This window comes from Periophthalmus magnuspinnatus, chromosome 4, assembly GCF_009829125.3.
Source record: "Periophthalmus magnuspinnatus isolate fPerMag1 chromosome 4, fPerMag1.2.pri, whole genome shotgun sequence".
Classification (NCBI taxonomy): Eukaryota; Metazoa; Chordata; class Actinopteri; order Gobiiformes; family Gobiidae; genus Periophthalmus; species Periophthalmus magnuspinnatus.
Genome location: NC_047129.1, coordinates 3,003,776 through 3,022,148, shown reverse-complemented (window position 1 = coordinate 3,022,148; position 18,373 = coordinate 3,003,776). Strand labels below are relative to the sequence as shown.

Sequence of the window (18,373 nt, the reverse complement as noted above, 5' to 3'; positions counted from 1 at the left end):
GATGAAATATGGTGAAGTCCTTAAAATGGTGCCAATAAAAAAGAAGCCAGTCAATCGATCAATTATACAATGTGTAGTATCAAACTCCCAGCATATCAAACCTGTAACCACTCTTTACAACTTTCAAGCCGAATACGTGCCTTGTGCAATGAACATTTGGGAAAGTGTCAAGTATTTGCATGATATGATAGCCTTGTAAAGACTGATGGCTCATTCAGTCAAAGGGCAGAGTCTCTTCGGGCCTGTGTGGGAACTGTGTGTGAGAACTGTGATTTTTCAGAGCCTATGGAGTTCAGTCAAACCTGAATATTTGAGGGAAACTTAACCCTTTTCTCGAGCTATGACATGTCCATTACCTCAGTTACGTGATTCACACTTTAAACAGTAACGACAAGACTCTACATGAATATGGAATAAGACACAGCACATAGACTTTAGATAGTCTTTTGTTACTCTTGGATTATAACTGCAGACTCATGAGATTAATAACGGTTTAAATACATTTTGCCACAGACCAGTACAATCAGTGCTTGATGGTGATATTAGAAATAGCTTAATTTCACTCATAAGACATAGTTACTTTTCTCGATGGAGTTACACTGTTTTGAAGTTGCAGCTGTTTATTTACTAGAATACAGTCCTATATATATATATATATATATATATATATATATATATATATATATATATATATATATATATATATATATATATATATATATATATATATATATATATATATATATATATATATATATATATATATATATATATATATATATATATATATATATATATATATATATATATATATATATATATATATACACGGTCCTCAGTTGCAGGGATGAAGTGAAATAGTGAACAAATAATTTTGTTGAATTCTTATGCTGCTATTTTAACTGTTCAATATGCTTACATTTCTCTTCAGGGATAAATAAAGTTACATTGAATTGAATCATCTTCTTCCTGCAGGCCTCCGACACCATCAGCATTGGTTCTGGTAAAGAGTTGATGCAGGTGACTAAAGTACCCAAGCAATCTTTACCTTTGGGCTCTCAGAACTTGATCCAATGGACCGAGGAGCATGGCTATGGCCCGGTCACCTCCTACACCAGCACTTCTGTGGCCAACCACTTCAACCTCAGACTCCGCGAACATGGTAATCCAATCAGGCGCGGCAACTGTGGACACCAGGCATATGTTTTCTGCATTCTGTGCTCTACAATTAAAAACATCATAATAGGGTTTTAAGCACCATCATTCATCTTGTTACAAGGAGAGTTTCAACATGAGGAAGAATAGACAGTTTGAGACCTGACCATCTACTTAGCTTTGCATGTATCTCACCACAACTGCACATGTTAAAAAGCTGTAACTAACTTAAATAAACTGTAGACTGCATGTTTACAGTGTTAAAAACTATTACAATCACAACTGAACCTGCACATGGAGAACATACTAGTTTTTATCATTCTCAGTATAAGGACAGGCAATGACTTCTGTGAAAGCTCAAAACCTCTAGAGGCTGCACTATCACTGATTGATGATTGGCTGCAGGTGTTGGGGGTTTTAGGTAGTTTCTGATTGGAGTTGTCTTAAGAGCCCCAGCCAAAAATAAATAAGTAGCATAAATAACTTTTTTTGTTCAATGTTTTATTCATTAACAATAAATCAGCAATACAATTGGTATATGTAAGAGCAATATTTGATTTGAACACAGGCCATATATGAAATTTAAAATCTCTTACAGACTATTCCATTGCGGTTGGCAGTGTGCCACTGTCCAGTTATTCTTGGTAAATTATAGTATATAGGTGGCATTTGTATAGATTTATGTTCAGTTATATTCAGTTACCTGGACTGTGACGGGGAAAACACAAGTTCACAACATCATCTAAACTGCATCTTTTTAGGGTATTATTTGTCTGCATTAGGGTGCATGCCACTTCAAAACAGAAACTACATCTGGACAATAAGGACAGGACCAAACCAGGCCTGCATCAGGACTAAAGTGGGCTCAAACCAAGACAACTGAGAACACACCCTTACACTATCTCAAGTGACCCGAGGAAGGAAGGCTGACCCAACAGACAAGCCACAGCCCTTGAGGCACCGTACCTCATTTTTTACTTAAAAAAAACAAAACAGGTACAGCTTAAAAAGGTGAAAAATAGAATTAGTTCATTTTAAACAGTTTGCAGTGGTCCAGTGTTATTCCCCACTTACCTTATGCATTCTGAACATTTTAATTATTCATCGCATCAGTTTATAAACCTGATAAATCTAACAACGAGCATGCTAATGCACTCTTCCTGATTATCAAACAATAAATGCTTTCTGATTAGATGCACACATCATGCAGTAGACAAATTTTGAACTCAAGAGCTGCTTATACAATGTACTTGTGCTGGGGCAGAATTTTTTATTTATATTTATTTTTTATGCAAGTATATATTTACTTTTTTTTTTAATATTTTTGCAGATTTTCAGCTCTTTCAACTGTTACAAAATACAACTGTTATAAAAATTACCAAAGTTAATCTCCAAATCCTCTCTGTCGCTCTCTGTGATTTCAGACAGAGTAGACCCTCTGGACAGCATGTTCTCTCCGGACCTGTCTGTCCTCCATGATTCCAGGCCTCACCATGAGCCCAGGACTGCCCCTCGTCTCTCTGGCCTGCCTTTCCCCTTCACCCCTGCTCCCCGTCCCTCAGATGACCTGCCATACCTAGGCCTGCCCCCCTCCTTGGACGATGGGGCCTGGGACAATGAGGGTCCGGAGGAGGTTCAGAGAGTGCTCAATGTGGGGATGACAGTGCAGTGTGAAGAGTCCAGGATGGTGGTCAGCATAGATAAAGATAGCCTCAAGGTAACCACAATACATACAAAAGTGTATGTGTCTTTTTATGTAGTATATATAAAGTTCTGGTTTCAACTGTACATTCAGGGATGAAAAAAAATAAATAAATAAAAAAAATAAATATATATATATATATATATATATATATACATACATATATATATATATATACATACATATACACACACACACACACACACACATATATATATATATATATATATATATATATATATATATATACACACACACATACACACATGTATGTTTTAATATATGACAGGGGGACCAAAGAGACAGAACTCGAGGAACAGTTTAGCGATGTTTATTTTACAGTTTTTAAATGTGCAAATGAAGGTAGATTGATCAGATAGTTGAGAGCAGGGTTGTTTGCAGTAGTCCAGGAGTTGATTGTGGGCAGCGGGGTCAGAGACGAGGTGAGCTGTACCGGTAGACGTGAGCTGGGCCGGAGGGTGTGAGGTTCGTACCGGCCGTGGAGAGCTGGGTCGGAGACAGAGAAGCTGAGTGGGTCCAGGGAGCAGGATCTGATGAGGAGCAAAAAACATCCAACGTAGAAATGAGTGGCAAAATGTAAAAAAGAGACTGAGCCAAGCAGAGCTGTACCACTGTGGATATGCGGACGATCTGGAGCTGAGGTCAGGTCTTGGCTCCCTTTGACATCGTGACATATTTCTTGGTTTCAGGGGATATAGTTCTTGGTCTCAAGTGATATAGTTCTTGGTTTCAGGTGATATTGTTCTTGGTCTCAAGTGATATAGTTCTTGGTTTCAGGTGATATTGTTCTTGGTCTCAAGTGATATTGTTCTTGGTCTCAAGTGATATAGTTCTTGGTCTCAAGTGATATAGTTCTTGGTCTCAGGTGATATAGTTCTTGGTTTCAGGTGATATAGTTCTTGGTTTCAGGTGATATAGTTCTTGGTTTCAGGTGATATAGTTCTTGGTCTCAGGTGATATAGTTCTTGGTCTTAGGTGATATAGTTCTTGGTTTCAGGTGATATAGTTCTTGGTCTTAGGTGATATAGTTCTTGGTTTCAGGTGATATAGTTCTTGGTCTCAGGTGATATAGTTCTTGGTCTCAGGTGATATAGTTCTTGGTTTCAGGTGATATAGTTCTTGGTCTTAGGTGATATAGTTCTTGGTCACTCCAGTCACTAATATAAATCATCAGCTGTGTGCATTTACTTTTTGAATATTTCATGGCAAAATACAATGCAATCAATGGGGGAATGTGGCTCTTGGTTAAATTGAGTAAAAAAAAAAAAAATTTATGGGCCTTTTGCAATTTAAACAACTGATTGATTATTTGCTAGATAATTGACAATTATTATAAGCTTCATTTACTTATCCATTGCATTTTAAACGTTATTTATAAGACTTAAAAACCTTCTTAATGTAGCGTGTCACTGTCAAAAATAAAGTTTATTGAGTATGTATGTATGTATATGTTTATGTATGTATGTATACAGGGATTTACAAACAGAGCTTCAATGAAATAAAATAAAAAAAAACATTCTCTATCAGGAGGTTGACTACTGGCTGAATCATTGGCCTTATTTACTGATAAATAAAACTTTGCTGACGTCAAAGAAGGAGACATTTCACAACATTTCACAACATTTGGAGTGTGAATGTATTAGCCCACATCACAGACTGGAAACTGGCACTGGCTGTAATTAGAAAAACCTGGATCTGAGATTAGACCACCTTATGGGCCTTGTTTATTCCAGAGAGCTCGCTGCCCTTTAACAATTCTCCAAATGACCTCATAAAATTCACTGTTTGATCTTTATTTTATTTAGCCACACATTTTCTCTCTTCTCAGGCAAACGGATTTACCAACGCCAGCATCACTCTTCAAGACCCAGAATGCAAAGCGACAGTGAATGCAACACACTATAGGTTGGAGACCCCTCTGGATGGGTGCTTGACCGCTGTTTATCCCATACAGGGCAGCTCCACTAAACTACACATCAACTCTGTATGTATTAGAGATGGTTTGGTATTGTTTTAGTAATTATAGCAACTGATTTTAGTATATTTGACAAGCTAATAGGTTAGCAAAGCTAACTTTACTTGTTTTCAGCTTGTTTTCTCATTAAGTGACTTACTGTTTAAAGTTCATATGACATGTTTTAAATTTTTTCTAATTTTTACTTGGTTTGGTGTGAAATATTTATCATAGTTTTACATCAGTTATAAGGCAGTTTGTGAGAAAAAAAACTTGATAAGAAAAGTATATATAGGAAGTGGCGCTGAGTTGTAAAATGTACCTCTACCAATGTCATTCATCCATCCATTTTCTTCCACTTATCTGTGGCTGGGTCGCCAGGGCAGCAGTTTAAGCAGGGACTCCCAGACTCCCCCCACCCCAGACATGTCCTCCAGTTCCACCGGTAGTCCCTCCAGGGTCTTCCCCGGGACCTCCTCCCAGTGGGACATGCACGCTTGAGGCAAGAACTCACCACCCACCCTTTGCCCTCTGAGAGGGCAAGCCACCTTTTTCTGGTCAAGAACCATGGCTTTGAATTTGGTGGAGCTGCTTCTCATTCCAGACTCTTCACACTGCTGCAGGTCCTGGCTCCATCAGGGCAACATCATCTGCAAACAGCAAAGATGAGATCCTGTTGTTCCTGAACTGGACCTCCTCCAGCCCCTGGCTGCGCCTAGAAATTCTGTCCATAAAAACAATGAACAGAACCGGTGACAAAGGGCAGCCCCGGCGGAGTCCAACATACACCGGGAACAGGTCTGACTGCCGGCAATGAACACAGCTCCTGCTCCGGTCAAAAATGGATCGGACAGCCCTTAGCAAAGAGCCCCAGACCCCATACTCCCATACAACCACCCAAAAGACACCATGAGGGACATGGTCGAATGCCTTCTTCAGATCCACAAAACACGTGTGGACTGGTTGGGCAAACTCCCATGAACCCTCAAGGACCCGATGGAGAGTATAGAGCTGGTCCAGTGTTCCATGACTGGGACGAAAATCACGCTGCTCCTCTTTGATCCGATGTTTAACTATCGGTCAGATTCTCTTCTCCAGTATTCTGGAGTAGACCTTACCGGGAAGGCTAAGGAGTGACCCTCCGTCCCCCCTTCTTAAACAGAGGGACCACCACCCCTGTCTGCCACTCCACAGGCACTGTCCTCAACCACCATGCGATGCTGCAGAGATATGTCAGCCAAGACAGCCCCACAACATCCAGAGACTTGAGAAACTCGAAAAGGATCTCGTGGCAAGCTCCTTGTGGCGAGCCTTGTCACCGAGGAGCTTGCCACCTCAGTGACATCAGCCAGGGGATGGATGAGTCCGCCTCCGGATCCCCAGTCTCTGCTTCCTCCTCGGAAGATGTGACGGTGGGATTGTGGAGATCCTCAAAGTATTCCTTCCACCACCCAACAACATCCCCAGGTGAGGTCAGCAGCTCTCCACCCGCACTATAAACAGTGTTGGTGAAGCACTGCTTCCTCCTCTTGAAGCATCGGATGGTTTGCCAGAATCTCTTTGAGGCCGTCCAACTCCGAGTTTTTAAGACACACAGACCAATGCCATCAACACTGAAAATTCAAACAAACAATTTAAGCACAAGGAAGGCATTTTCTGGCTATTTAAAGATTAATTTACATTTAATTTGTCTAAGCACACCTATTGTGGTCCTTGTTAACATGGTTGCTAGGTAACAGTTATGGAATTATTTCTATGTATGCCATTTCTGCTGTGTTTAACCAGGAAGTAAAAATTATAAACTTCATACAAAATTATAAAAAATTTAAAAAAATCAGCTGTTTTTTAAAACTATATTTTAGTCTAATTATAAGTCTAATCTTTTATATACCAAAATTCTATGACAGAATTAGTACTTTTAAAGCAAATGTTGATTAATATCTCATCAACTTTTTCTCTACTTCTGGCTTAAAGTAGCTGGCATAGAAAAATCCAACATCTCGACTTAATTTATGCATGATAGAATATAACCAAAGAACTAAGAACTTTTCGCATTTATTTAGAACTCTTAGGTAAAGCAACACTATGTAACTTTTTTGGGCTGGCATGTTAACCTACATGATTCCATGAAAAGTTAAAACCATACTTCTGAACATTCTGCATGGAGTTTTGGCTAAAATGTTAGATAATAGGGCTTTAAGTTTGAGGGACTTCCCAAAGATGCTTATTTAAATGCAAGCATGGGTAAAATAAGTACCTTCTCTACCTTTCAAATCTGTTGTAAAGTAATTTGATTTGAAGGAAAATAATCTGATGGGAAGAAAAATAAACATTGAATCTATGCCAGCGCACAACCAAAACACTGGATTTTCAGGAACATGTTTGCTCTACCGATACTTCCATTACAGACATTTACACTAAAATTACATTGTTGAACGCTTACATGTGGTTAACCTCAGCACTAAGATGATTTTGATGGCCTTATCTGCTGAAATTGGATTGACAAGTTACCAGTTAGCCTCATTATTGTGGAATTCTGTGAGTGTCTTTGTTCAGACAGGCTCAGATGAATCACTTCCTCTGTTGTAATCACATTCAAACAACACTTTTGCTGTTCAGAGCTCGGCCTGTGTCCAAGGTCAGCTGTTGTGCAAACTTTGGACACCAGAATCCACTAAAATGTTTATTTCCTTTTTAATCACCTTTTAAAGAAAAAAATATTATGTATTCTTCTGGCTTTAATTTCCCTTTAAACATGCTTTAGGTCACTTTGGGATTAGTATTTCACATTGTCAACTTATAATGTCTGCATTTGGAAAATATACTTTCTACACTTCACCTCAGTTTCCATTTGTTCGTGGTGAACACATTTTGATCGCAGAATGAACCCAGAGTTGGTTGATTAGCTTAAAAACTACAGCAGAAAAGATCTTTATCTGTGATGCAACAAAACAGGCAAATTGTGAACTGAGCTTTTATTTTTTTTGTGGCTCAGAGAAGATGACTTTGCATTAATGGATTAATTAAAGTATGAATTAGGCAAAAAATCCAACTCCAGATATGGTTTTGATGGGGGGAGGGGACAGCATTACAACATCCATCCATCCATTTTCTTCCGCTTATCCGGGACCGGGTCGCGGGGGCAGCAGTCTAAGCAGGGACTCCCAGACTTCCCATTACATTACTACAGCTTATAAAAACTGAATTTTGCATAATATGTGTTCTTTAAGGGTAGCTTTTCTGTTGAGGGGTCCAAAACAGAGATGTTACTACTTGGAATGTTTCAGTGTATTATTAAACTTATCTATCATCAGTTGTTTTTATTGTTGTCCTCTCCACAGATCTGACCTGTAGACTGTAGGCCTTACTCGTCTCCATGAAGAAATTTAATGTTAGATAATGTAACTTTCCGGGCAAAGCAATAACAGCTCCAAGTAGACAGGCAAGAGAGCAACCCTCCACCAGAAAAGTAATATAGTGAAGTAATCGTTCCTGGCATTGTTTAAGACTTGATTTTAAGCAATAATGCAGTAAAATATGAGGTGTTATGAAGCCTGCTGTGTCATTTTTCTTAAAGCCAGTGAAAACTTTGAGAGACTGATACAGCCTCACTGTTGAGAAATTCAAAACATGATTTTTTGTCCCTTGGTGAGTCCCTGTGGTGAAGTCATGGGATTCTCTCAGTGTAATCTAATTTATTGGTGACACATGTTAAGGGCAAGTTAGCCACAAAACATACATTACTTGCCTGAAAGTGCTATATAAAACGTATGTATTATTACTTTCTATTAACTTCAATCTATCCTTCTATTCCTGATATCTTGCTTCATAGTTGAAGAAAAGCTCTCCCATGGTCTGGTCTGAAATCAGAAACACATTTGATGTGTTATTATTTTTGGACACTTCCAAACGCATCCACGCATCCAACTGCATAATTTCAATGAATGAAAGTCCTGGTTTAGATCTAGTTCATGCACTATTTCCTGTCTTAGATCTGTTGAGAACTCAGACACACCCATAAGTCTCTTTGCTGTATTCATGTTACCTTCGCATTTCTGATGATTATATCTTAAAATGTTACCAAAAAATCTTTATTTTTGAAATTATTCGTGGCAGCTGATCTAAGTTCTTCGGTTACAATGTCAATTCCAATAGTGTGGGTTAAAGTATCTACCAATACCTGATATCAGCCGATACCTGTACCAAGACCGAAAATAGCATTTCTTTTCTGTAAACAATAGTAAAATAAGACAAAACTTATCCAAATGTCTTATGTAGTTGGTATTTTTCCCATAAGTACGTTTTGAACAGCTAGGAGTTAGAGAAAATAAAAAAATTAAATTATTACTTTTTGGGGCAAGTATGACCTGTAAATAGTCTTCAATATCAATTTATATGTCCAACAGGATATTGGTTGAACTGATATTTGAAACCCAATGTCTGATCCAATGACAACACCTTTATTTTGTTAAATGTAGGTTTAAATTGCCAGAAAAAAGGCCTTCCTTCCACATAAATTGTCCTTGCATTTTGGATGGAATTTTTGGTATTGATGACACAGGTATTCCGCGTTAGAATGTACTGCCTCTTCCTGTATTTTTGTACTGTTCTTCTCCAATTTTGGCCACAAACCTCCTCTTAACTGACATAAAACTACAATAAATTATACTATATATACTAAAACTACTATATAAGTAACTATGATAATATAAAAAGTATTACCCCACCAGTATTACAACAACATGAACTTTAACCAACCTCTTAGATATTGCTTTATAAAGACCAGAAAAACCTCTATATTCCAGGAAACATTTTGCCCAAGTTTGGATTTTCTAATGTCTCTGCCTCTCTTTGCCCCTCAGGTTTTTGTTAGTCATGTTGAGTCCAAAGATGGGAGCGGTGGCCCCTTGGAGTTCGATCAGGATCCGGACTCTGAAGACCGTCTGTTTCCCAGAGAGGCTGCCCCGGACCGCACAGATCCCCTTTCTGTCATCATGGTGAGAGAGGGGGAGAGAAAGGAAGAGAGGTTTTATATGTATGCAGTTGGAAGAGAACTACATTTCCCAGAGTCCCTTGGTGCTAGTATTGCATAGTAGTGGCTTTAGCATTGTACCTTTTTCCATATGAGATCAAGACTTTTTTTTTTTTTTTTTACTGCTTACATAACCTGTCCAACCAGAATCTTTCAGTTTCAAACCACAATTAAGGGGGTCTGTTTTTATAATTATTATTAGAATCACACACAAAAAAAAGATCATTACTCCACTAATAAAAAAAATTGCTGAACTAAGACAACATTGACCAATTACAGTAAAAACATATCTCACAAAACACGTCTTCACAGCTGTCATAGTTATGTGCTGTTACTGTCTCCATATTACTCATTGTATTATTCTTATATTCTAGTTCAACTGCAGCTACTCAACAAAGCCAGACTCTTCAGAAATCCCACCCAGGATAATGCCCGAACTACAGAGGCCTAAGCCAGTCAACGTGTCCTTCAGCATAGAACTGTACAACACTCAACCATTCAGTGACCCCTCACGACAGTCCTTCTACACAGTGTCACAAAACCTGCAAGTCTATGTCCAGGTAATACACTATACCGTTTTGCTGTTGTCAAACGAGGAGACTAAGAGGCCAAGCTATGGATCTAAAATGGGTTTAGACAATTGGGAGTCAAAGGCAGCAGGCTGTAATTGGTTGACAATGACAGTCATGACAGGGGAAAGCGGAAAGGTAGGAAGTACAGTCATCTTGAATTTATAATGCAGCTTTATTTACAGAGGTCAGTACTCTCAACCAGAGGAATACAGTATTAATTGACACTGAAGCATTGAACGATTGGTCAAGTGCAGAGGACAAAATTCTCTACGTGGACAGTAATCTTAGCCTTAGCCTTAGCCTTAATTAACTTTACAGTTATGTGCCAATATATAATACAGAAAACAAATGAAAGTAGTATTAGTTCTTGCAAGCAAAGACTGCATGTATAGCAATTCAAAGGGGTCAGACAAGTTTATTGTCATACTGTGGAACATTCTAAATGAATGGCATTTATTTTTCAAAATGGCCATATTCAAATCGAGGTATGTGGTGGAGGGTTGCACCAACATGATCATTTAAATATAATAAGTAGTAGGGGGTTGGCTTAAAATGCTCAGGTCTGTTCTATATTGCCAAGCAATAACATCTCCATGGAGACAAGCAAGCAGTGATTACACAGTGCACTGCTAATAGATCATCCAAACTTTCTCCCTTGTTATTTTGTCTGAGTTTATAGAATGTCTCTAGTCAGCCCTGGTAGCTGACAACAATATACACCGTAAAAATAGTAGGGTGTAAATCCATGAATAACATACCTCAGAATCCAAATGAGTGCCTATTTATTCAGCCATAATGATATTCTGTAATCTCAAAATTGTGTGTTATTCTAAAGAAAACTACAACCTGAGTAAATAATGTTTCTGTTATTATTTTTGTGTATGTGACCTCCTGTGAAATATACTTAAATCTAAATAAGCCTACAGCATATTTATATTGAGACTGGATGAATGGGGTATATATGCTGTGTTTATTTAGTCTGGAGTTTTAATTCTTCTCATAATCACATGGATGGTGTTTTGGCTTGGTTTGCGCACATACCTCCACAGTTCTACCAAAGCCGCCTGCATATCTTCTCACTTATTCTGTCACATTTACATGATAACTTTGGAGAAAAAAGTGTTTTGAATAATTGTTTTATCCTCAGTGACAGTATGGACACAGAGCAGAGAGTTACAAAAACTTTACTGTCCAGATCTCACGCTGAGCTGAGAGCTGAGTCTGAACTGGAGCCAGCACTGCAGAATGGCCTTTTGTTTAAGTGGATCCTGGAAAATATTGCAATATTGCATTGAATTTTATGTTGCATGTGTCAATATCAAAACTGATTTATCAGTTCAGTTGCTACACAAATCAATACAAATGTTCATCTCATGTCTATATTAAATCTTGTGACGTTTAAAACTGTTATTTCTTTGTGGATGGCATTTGAAGTATCACAACCACTTACAAACAATTTGGTGCACAAAACATTGCTGTATTTAACTGTTTGTACATGTTGGTAGTCCATGTACCATATTTTTGTTAATTTTTTAAAGATTATTACAAATACATTAAACATATATTTATTTGTCTTATGATTCAGTTTTGTATAGAATATTGTCAGTATTGGTTGAATATATTTTATTCAATAGATAGCATGACCCGTTTAGTCTAAGATAGAGTCATCATTAGGAAGCAGGTCTGCTGAAAATCTAAGGGGAAAATAGGATGGATAATGACTAGAGGGGCTGCTCTGTGGTTCAGAGTGGAAACATGCTTTTCACAGTCTGGCATTAGGTTTTCGAGCAGGGCCAATATCTGTCTTTACTGGCAACATCATTTTCAAAGAAATGTAAACAGTATGTTGGATCCACCAGGTTTAAATTAATACAACTCCTCCATAAACAATTCCATTGTTTCTTTTTTCTTTTTTCTACATTGCATTTAGAAGCCAAAGTACTTAATTCTAGTCACTCTGTGCAGCCCTCTCTGAAAGCAGTCATTGTAGCCCCTCATTATTTTGTCAAATGTCATTTTACTACAAAACTACAAATCATGCACTGGTTTTTCAGTTACTGTGTGCCTCTTTGGGATGTTTTTATTTTCTGTATTGTGGAGTTGTATGGGTCTTATTATGTGCAAAATCATTTTGTTTTTCAAAAGTGACAGAAACATCTCCTGATCTAATAATAATTTTTGTATCTTTGAAGGCAGGGGCCGTATCATATCATATTACAATATAAGACATATTTTGATGACTGGTTTCAGGTCACAACATTCAGTCATCACAGTTTTAATATGCAGTTAATGTGGTGTGTCTGGATACAAATTGTGGCTACATTATCAGGTTGAATCTATAAATGTTTACAAATCTTTTTCGCCTTTTATCCAAACAAAAATCAGTATTATAACACTATTAGAATAACTGGCTTGTCGTTTTATCAGTTAAATAATGACGCTGTTTACATGCACACAAAAATGTGATTATTATCTGATTTCTGGACCTTTAAGATGATCCAAATACCATGCAAAATGCATCAGTCTGATATGATGGACCTGAGTGACCATGATCAGAAAGAAATCTGTTTAGCTGCATCAGATTTGGCTGTCATTTTAATAACCATAAAACTCCAAAAATCTCATAATTGTAATAAGATTTTGTTTGTGGATGTAACAGTAGCCGCTGTAGGCTATAGTTTTATCACAATACCAAAATTTCAAATTAGATTTCATTACTAAGGAATAGACTTGATTCTTGATACTTGATATATAATGTAATTTTCAACATTAAATTGTACTACTTACTGTGTGGTCTTATATCTGTGTAATCTCTCAGTCACCTAGGATGCTTCCATAAAATCCATAGGCATATACTAGTTCTGTTCTGGAAAGGTTCATTTCAGTCCTGTGAATCGGACGTTTTTGATATCGATACATACAATGAGTATCTGATTATTGATATTTTTGACAAACCTAGTAAGCTATAATATCATCTCAAACTCAGCAATGTTTAGCATTGACCCCTCACCTTTACTCAAACAAAAAAATGTCACCAAAACTATTATCTGCACAGAGACTGATAATTCTTCCCACTCCTTCATGTTCTTCATCAGATCACCTCCAGCACCTCTGACCCGGACCTGAGCTTCACCATCATCTCATGCCTTATCTCCCCCAACTCCAACCCCCGCAGCTTCTCCGACTACCTCCTCATTGAAACCGTCTGCCCCACGGACGACTCTGTCAAATTCTACCCCAACCTGAACCTCCAGAGCGAAAAGAAGACCTTCAGTTTCAACTTCAACTCAAAGTTCAATGCATCTCTGCTTTTCCTGCACTGTGAGATGTCGCTATGCTCTAAAAAATCTTCAGGATCGTTGCCAGCGGTGAGAAGCCCAGAAATTTACAGCACTACTTTTATTACAGTGTGTCAGGGGTGTTAGAGAGACCCTGTGCAGACAATCTCCATGTAACACACCATAGGGGAGGCCAGACAATGCAAATCCCCAAGTTATTGAGCCATAAGCTGTCAAGTACAAAGATTTCAATAGTAGTGTTTATGTTTTATGCCCCTGGGGTCTATAAACAAAAATGGTGTTATTGTAGATTGGAACAAAATTGATTGAAACATTATATAATATCTTTCTTTTTTTTAATTAATTTTTTTTTTACATCCATTTTGCTACATTATCCAAATACATATCTTTTACATATAGTAAACTATATGCAAGTAAAGTATTTTTTCTTAGTAATAATAAAGTAAAATGTAGCTTCTCATATACAGCACAATGCTTTACATAGCTAATTCCCTATTTGTTAGTTTGGTGACTTGAATGATTTGAATCTTCTTTAATTGTTCCTTCCTCCCTCTCAGTGCTTACAGCCCGGTGAAACCTGTGATTCTCTGTCAGTGGATAAGATCATGGTGATGATGATGAACACCAAGACTGCTACCAAGCCTTTAGTGGTGTTGGACGGATCCACTGAACCCGATATCACTGGCAAGTTACACATTATACTAGCATTCCAAGTAATAAGGCATATATCATAAGTTTGTATTGCAATATGGATATATTTGCCCAGTATACTCAGTAAATTTCTTTTTTTCTTTTCACAATCTCTGAACCTGATCCAAACTGGCCCAGTTACAAGAATAAACAATTTGCACAGGTTTGGGTGAATTCATGAGCAAGTCATTTGAAATCTCATAATTATAATTTTTTTGCTTCAGCAAGTATCTATGACATGGATAAGTATAACATTACTGCCTTGTATTTAGGTTCTTGTATATTAGTATTTGAAGGGGTCAGCAATAACAAGGAGCCATGGATTATCAGTTGCTTAACAATAAATACATTAATTTTAAAAATCTATTAGATATATAGATTGGTATTTCCCAAATTTTGGTACCACTGACAAGCTCACTGGTAATCAAGCTCCTTCACAGTTCTTATATTGGCTTAATTTAGTCACTTTTATCCACGTTTTTGTCCTCTGGGTGATTTATTGGCATGAAGTACTATAGTAATGATGTAGACCAATTTTATGCCTGGTTTTGCCTTTGTTTACAGCTGCAATTTCCTCATTATAGACCAGGTTTTAGTGTTATTACAGTATCAAAATTTCAACCTTGATTTCAATACTAAGGAATAGACTTGACTCAATCCCGATTCTGATTCCAAAATGATAATAAAAACACTCTTTCGATACTTGCTCAAGAGAGTATTTAGTTTCAGTGCTAGTTTTAATATCAGTTAGTATCTGATTTTTGATACTTTTGACAACCCTACCAGGTTTAGATCTGGCAGTACTTGGAAAGCCAAATCTTTTCTTAGATGTGGAAAGTTTGAGAACTACTGATATAAATGCTACATTACAGTCATACAATTCAAGATAGTTATGATGGAGTCTGCGAATGAGACCAAAACCACTAATAACAACACATCTTTCCCACATGTGTTTCTCATTAGTTGCTCTCTATAGGTTAGCATTGCTGGTGCTTATACGTCTGTTTACATTTATGCCTCTACACAATAGTTTTTTTAATAAGTTAGCGTGTGGCTGGCTAATGCTGCAGCCAACTTTTAAGAGACATATGGAAAAAGCACAGTAATTCCCATTGTCAAATAAGACACATATACTGTAACTGTGAATTTATGATAGAAAACAGCAGGAGAATGCACTGCAATGGTCTCATTCAAAGCTATGGGGAGCGTGCCATTATGGTTAGCTCAGTGTTGGTTGAATTACGCTATTGGTCTAGGTAATAATGTACGGTATAATTAGCATGTGGGTATGTTGCTGACTGCAAACCTCTGCCAAATGACACTATTAGGAGAGAGGAGGAAAGACCAGAGAGGCGGAGAGAGGAGGAGTTACATCCAGTTTCTTTTATGGTTGTTTAAGCATTAGAATCCAAAATTTTCTCCTTGGTTCATTATTAAAATTTTAATTGTCAGTGCAAATTTTAAACCTAATCATTTATATTAGTGACAATGTCCATTTTCAAACCAAAAAATGCTCATTTCCAGTAGTGCTGTAACTGTAACCCACTCAGTGAAACTCAGCAGTTATAGCTCTTGTAAGTTCTTTCCTTTGTTGGGCCAGATGGAAACAGAATACAGAATAATAAAAAAAAATATACATATTGTCCAGTTAAAAAAGTGTTAAATATAGTTTAGAGAAAGTATATTGAGCCACAGGAGAAATTAAGAGTTGTGGGAGTTAAAAGTCACAGTACACACCTTTTTCGTCAAAAATAGAATATGGCATATTTATTTTTATTATTTTTTTCAGTTTGGTTGTTTTTATTGCACAGAAAAAAAAGAAAGAAAAAAAAAACGCGTGTCCTTACTGTGAGCGGGCTTGCATCTCCACAAACCTGACTCTTGTTTTCATGGAAAGGTTCCTTTCACTATAATCTTCCACACTATGGTATAAAACATACATATATCCATTGAGAAAGTTCAGAAGCATGGTTTTAACTTTCTATTTCCATGGAATAATGCAGGTCTCATGCAATCTCACAACTTCTATTCTGACTAGACCTAACCCTAGAAATTTAAATAAAGACACACACATAGATGTAATCTTAACAAACAAACCCCATAATTGTAAGACAAATGGTGGGTTCTCTCTGAATTTTAGCGACCATTGTCCAATTGGGTGTATTTGAAATCTATGTGTAAAGGTGAGAAGATGATATAAACATTTCAATGAGCAAGCCTTCATCTCTGACCTGTATTACAGTGATAACATACAACTTTTTTATTAATACACTTAATGAAATTGCAGACTGACATCCACCTAAAAGAAAACAAATTAATGAAAAACTAACAATCCTTGGTCCAATACAGAAATTGCAGAAGTATAGTTTAAGTACTTTAATGTTTTGTTTTTGTTTATTGTGAATTGTATTTTAACAGTAGAGTCTGGTAGTCTAATTGGGCTCTCTCTGTATAAATAAAATAAATGAGAATGAGAGATGATGTGCCAACTCCAGAAAGTTACATACTGTACCTTTAATATTTCACCAAACAGCAGCAGCAAAAACACCACAATAAAACATGTTTTGCTGAATTCATAACTTAACTTGGCTCCAAGTTGTCATCCCCCTCCTTATTTTCCTATACCATCTGCTCACAATAGTCTTTATTATGTATGTGCATGTACAGTTCACTAGCTGTGGTTGACTAAAGCTGAGGGCCAATTTGAAGAGGCCGGTGGAAAAACCTCTTCAGTTCCAGTTGTTTTCACTTAGGGGCTCTCCATGGCCTCCTTTTCCACTCCAAAGGGGGAGGAACTTACAGTATACGTGCAAAAAAAACTGTCTATTTTTGAAATGACGCCAAATCATATCCTTTCTACCATCACTGGCTCTATCTCTGAAGCAGTGCAAGCGGTCAGAGGAGGTTGAGGTAACCACGGAGATGTAGAAAATTAGTAATTATGACTTAATTCGAGAAGGGGTGATTTCACAAAAGTCCAAACTTACTTGTAAATCAACAGGATCCCCTCGGACCAATGACCTCAGCTGTGGTCAATGCAAGTTCTTTCTTAAATTCATGTTGTCTGAAGCCAGAGAAAACACACATATATGTAGACAGGAGTAATCCAATTTCAACCTTCATTGTAAGTATGCTGTTGAAAATTATAACTATTTAACCTTGTACAAATTAGAATTTTAATAGGCCAGCTATTTATAACAGCAATATAATGTTCATTAAAGCCATAGTATGTAACTTTTTAGATAAAAAGAAAACAATAAAATTAATAAAATTAAAACATATTTTTATTGCACTGAAAAACTTACAAAAACCTTGGTCCTTACTGTCAGCAGGCTTGCAGCTCCACAAACCTGACTCTTATTCGAAGGAGAGCCTGCTTCTGCTTCTGTCTCCATGAAAACACACCAGTGACGTACCACCCCCAAAAAGTTACATACTGTACCTTAAATACACAGTTACTAAAAATCTACTCATTTTAAAAGTGCACTATGTAACTTTTCCATGGATACAAGCAGGTCATCATGTCAATCTGTTACAAAGAATTTGTGGAACCTCACTTTTATCAAAACAATAAACATTTGACATAGTTTAAACATACTCATGCAATTTCACTGATGTAAATGTACATATTAAACATCTAAACTAAACTGCCCATAGTAACAATTAATTAATGGTTAATTTGTGGTTCAGTCAGTAGAGTACGTATATTTGTACTGCCGTTACTTTGAGTAACGGCAGTACAAAAAAACTAACAATGTAACTAGCCATAGTGACGGCCTTGGTACTTAGTGCAGTCATTTTCCATGGCCTGGATTAGGTAAACACAGATATGTGGCATAAACATCATAAAAAATCTTGTATTTCAAAGCCCATGTTTTCAAATACTGATACATCTCTCATGGACCGCCCTGGCAAACAAAACAAGCCCCCTTTCAAGAGCACGGCACT

At 37.1% G+C, this 18,373-nt stretch overlaps 1 protein-coding gene across 1 annotated transcript in view; it reads left to right on the top strand.

Moving 5' to 3' along the window:
* The window catches only part of tgfbr3 (transforming growth factor, beta receptor III), a 96,283-nt gene extending 80,049 nt beyond the window's left edge, over positions 1-16,234 (top strand). The window contains exons 8-14 of the mRNA XM_055221480.1: positions 976-1,162; positions 2,580-2,872; positions 4,707-4,862; positions 9,695-9,829; positions 10,239-10,424; positions 13,532-13,804; positions 14,293-16,234. Of these exons, the coding sequence (XP_055077455.1) occupies positions 976-1,162; positions 2,580-2,872; positions 4,707-4,862; positions 9,695-9,829; positions 10,239-10,424; positions 13,532-13,804; positions 14,293-14,469 (1,407 nt within the window). The 3' untranslated portion in view covers positions 14,470-16,234. The remainder of the gene's footprint in view (positions 1-975; positions 1,163-2,579; positions 2,873-4,706; positions 4,863-9,694; positions 9,830-10,238; positions 10,425-13,531; positions 13,805-14,292) is intronic.
* Positions 16,235-18,373: the final 2,139 nt, after the last annotated feature.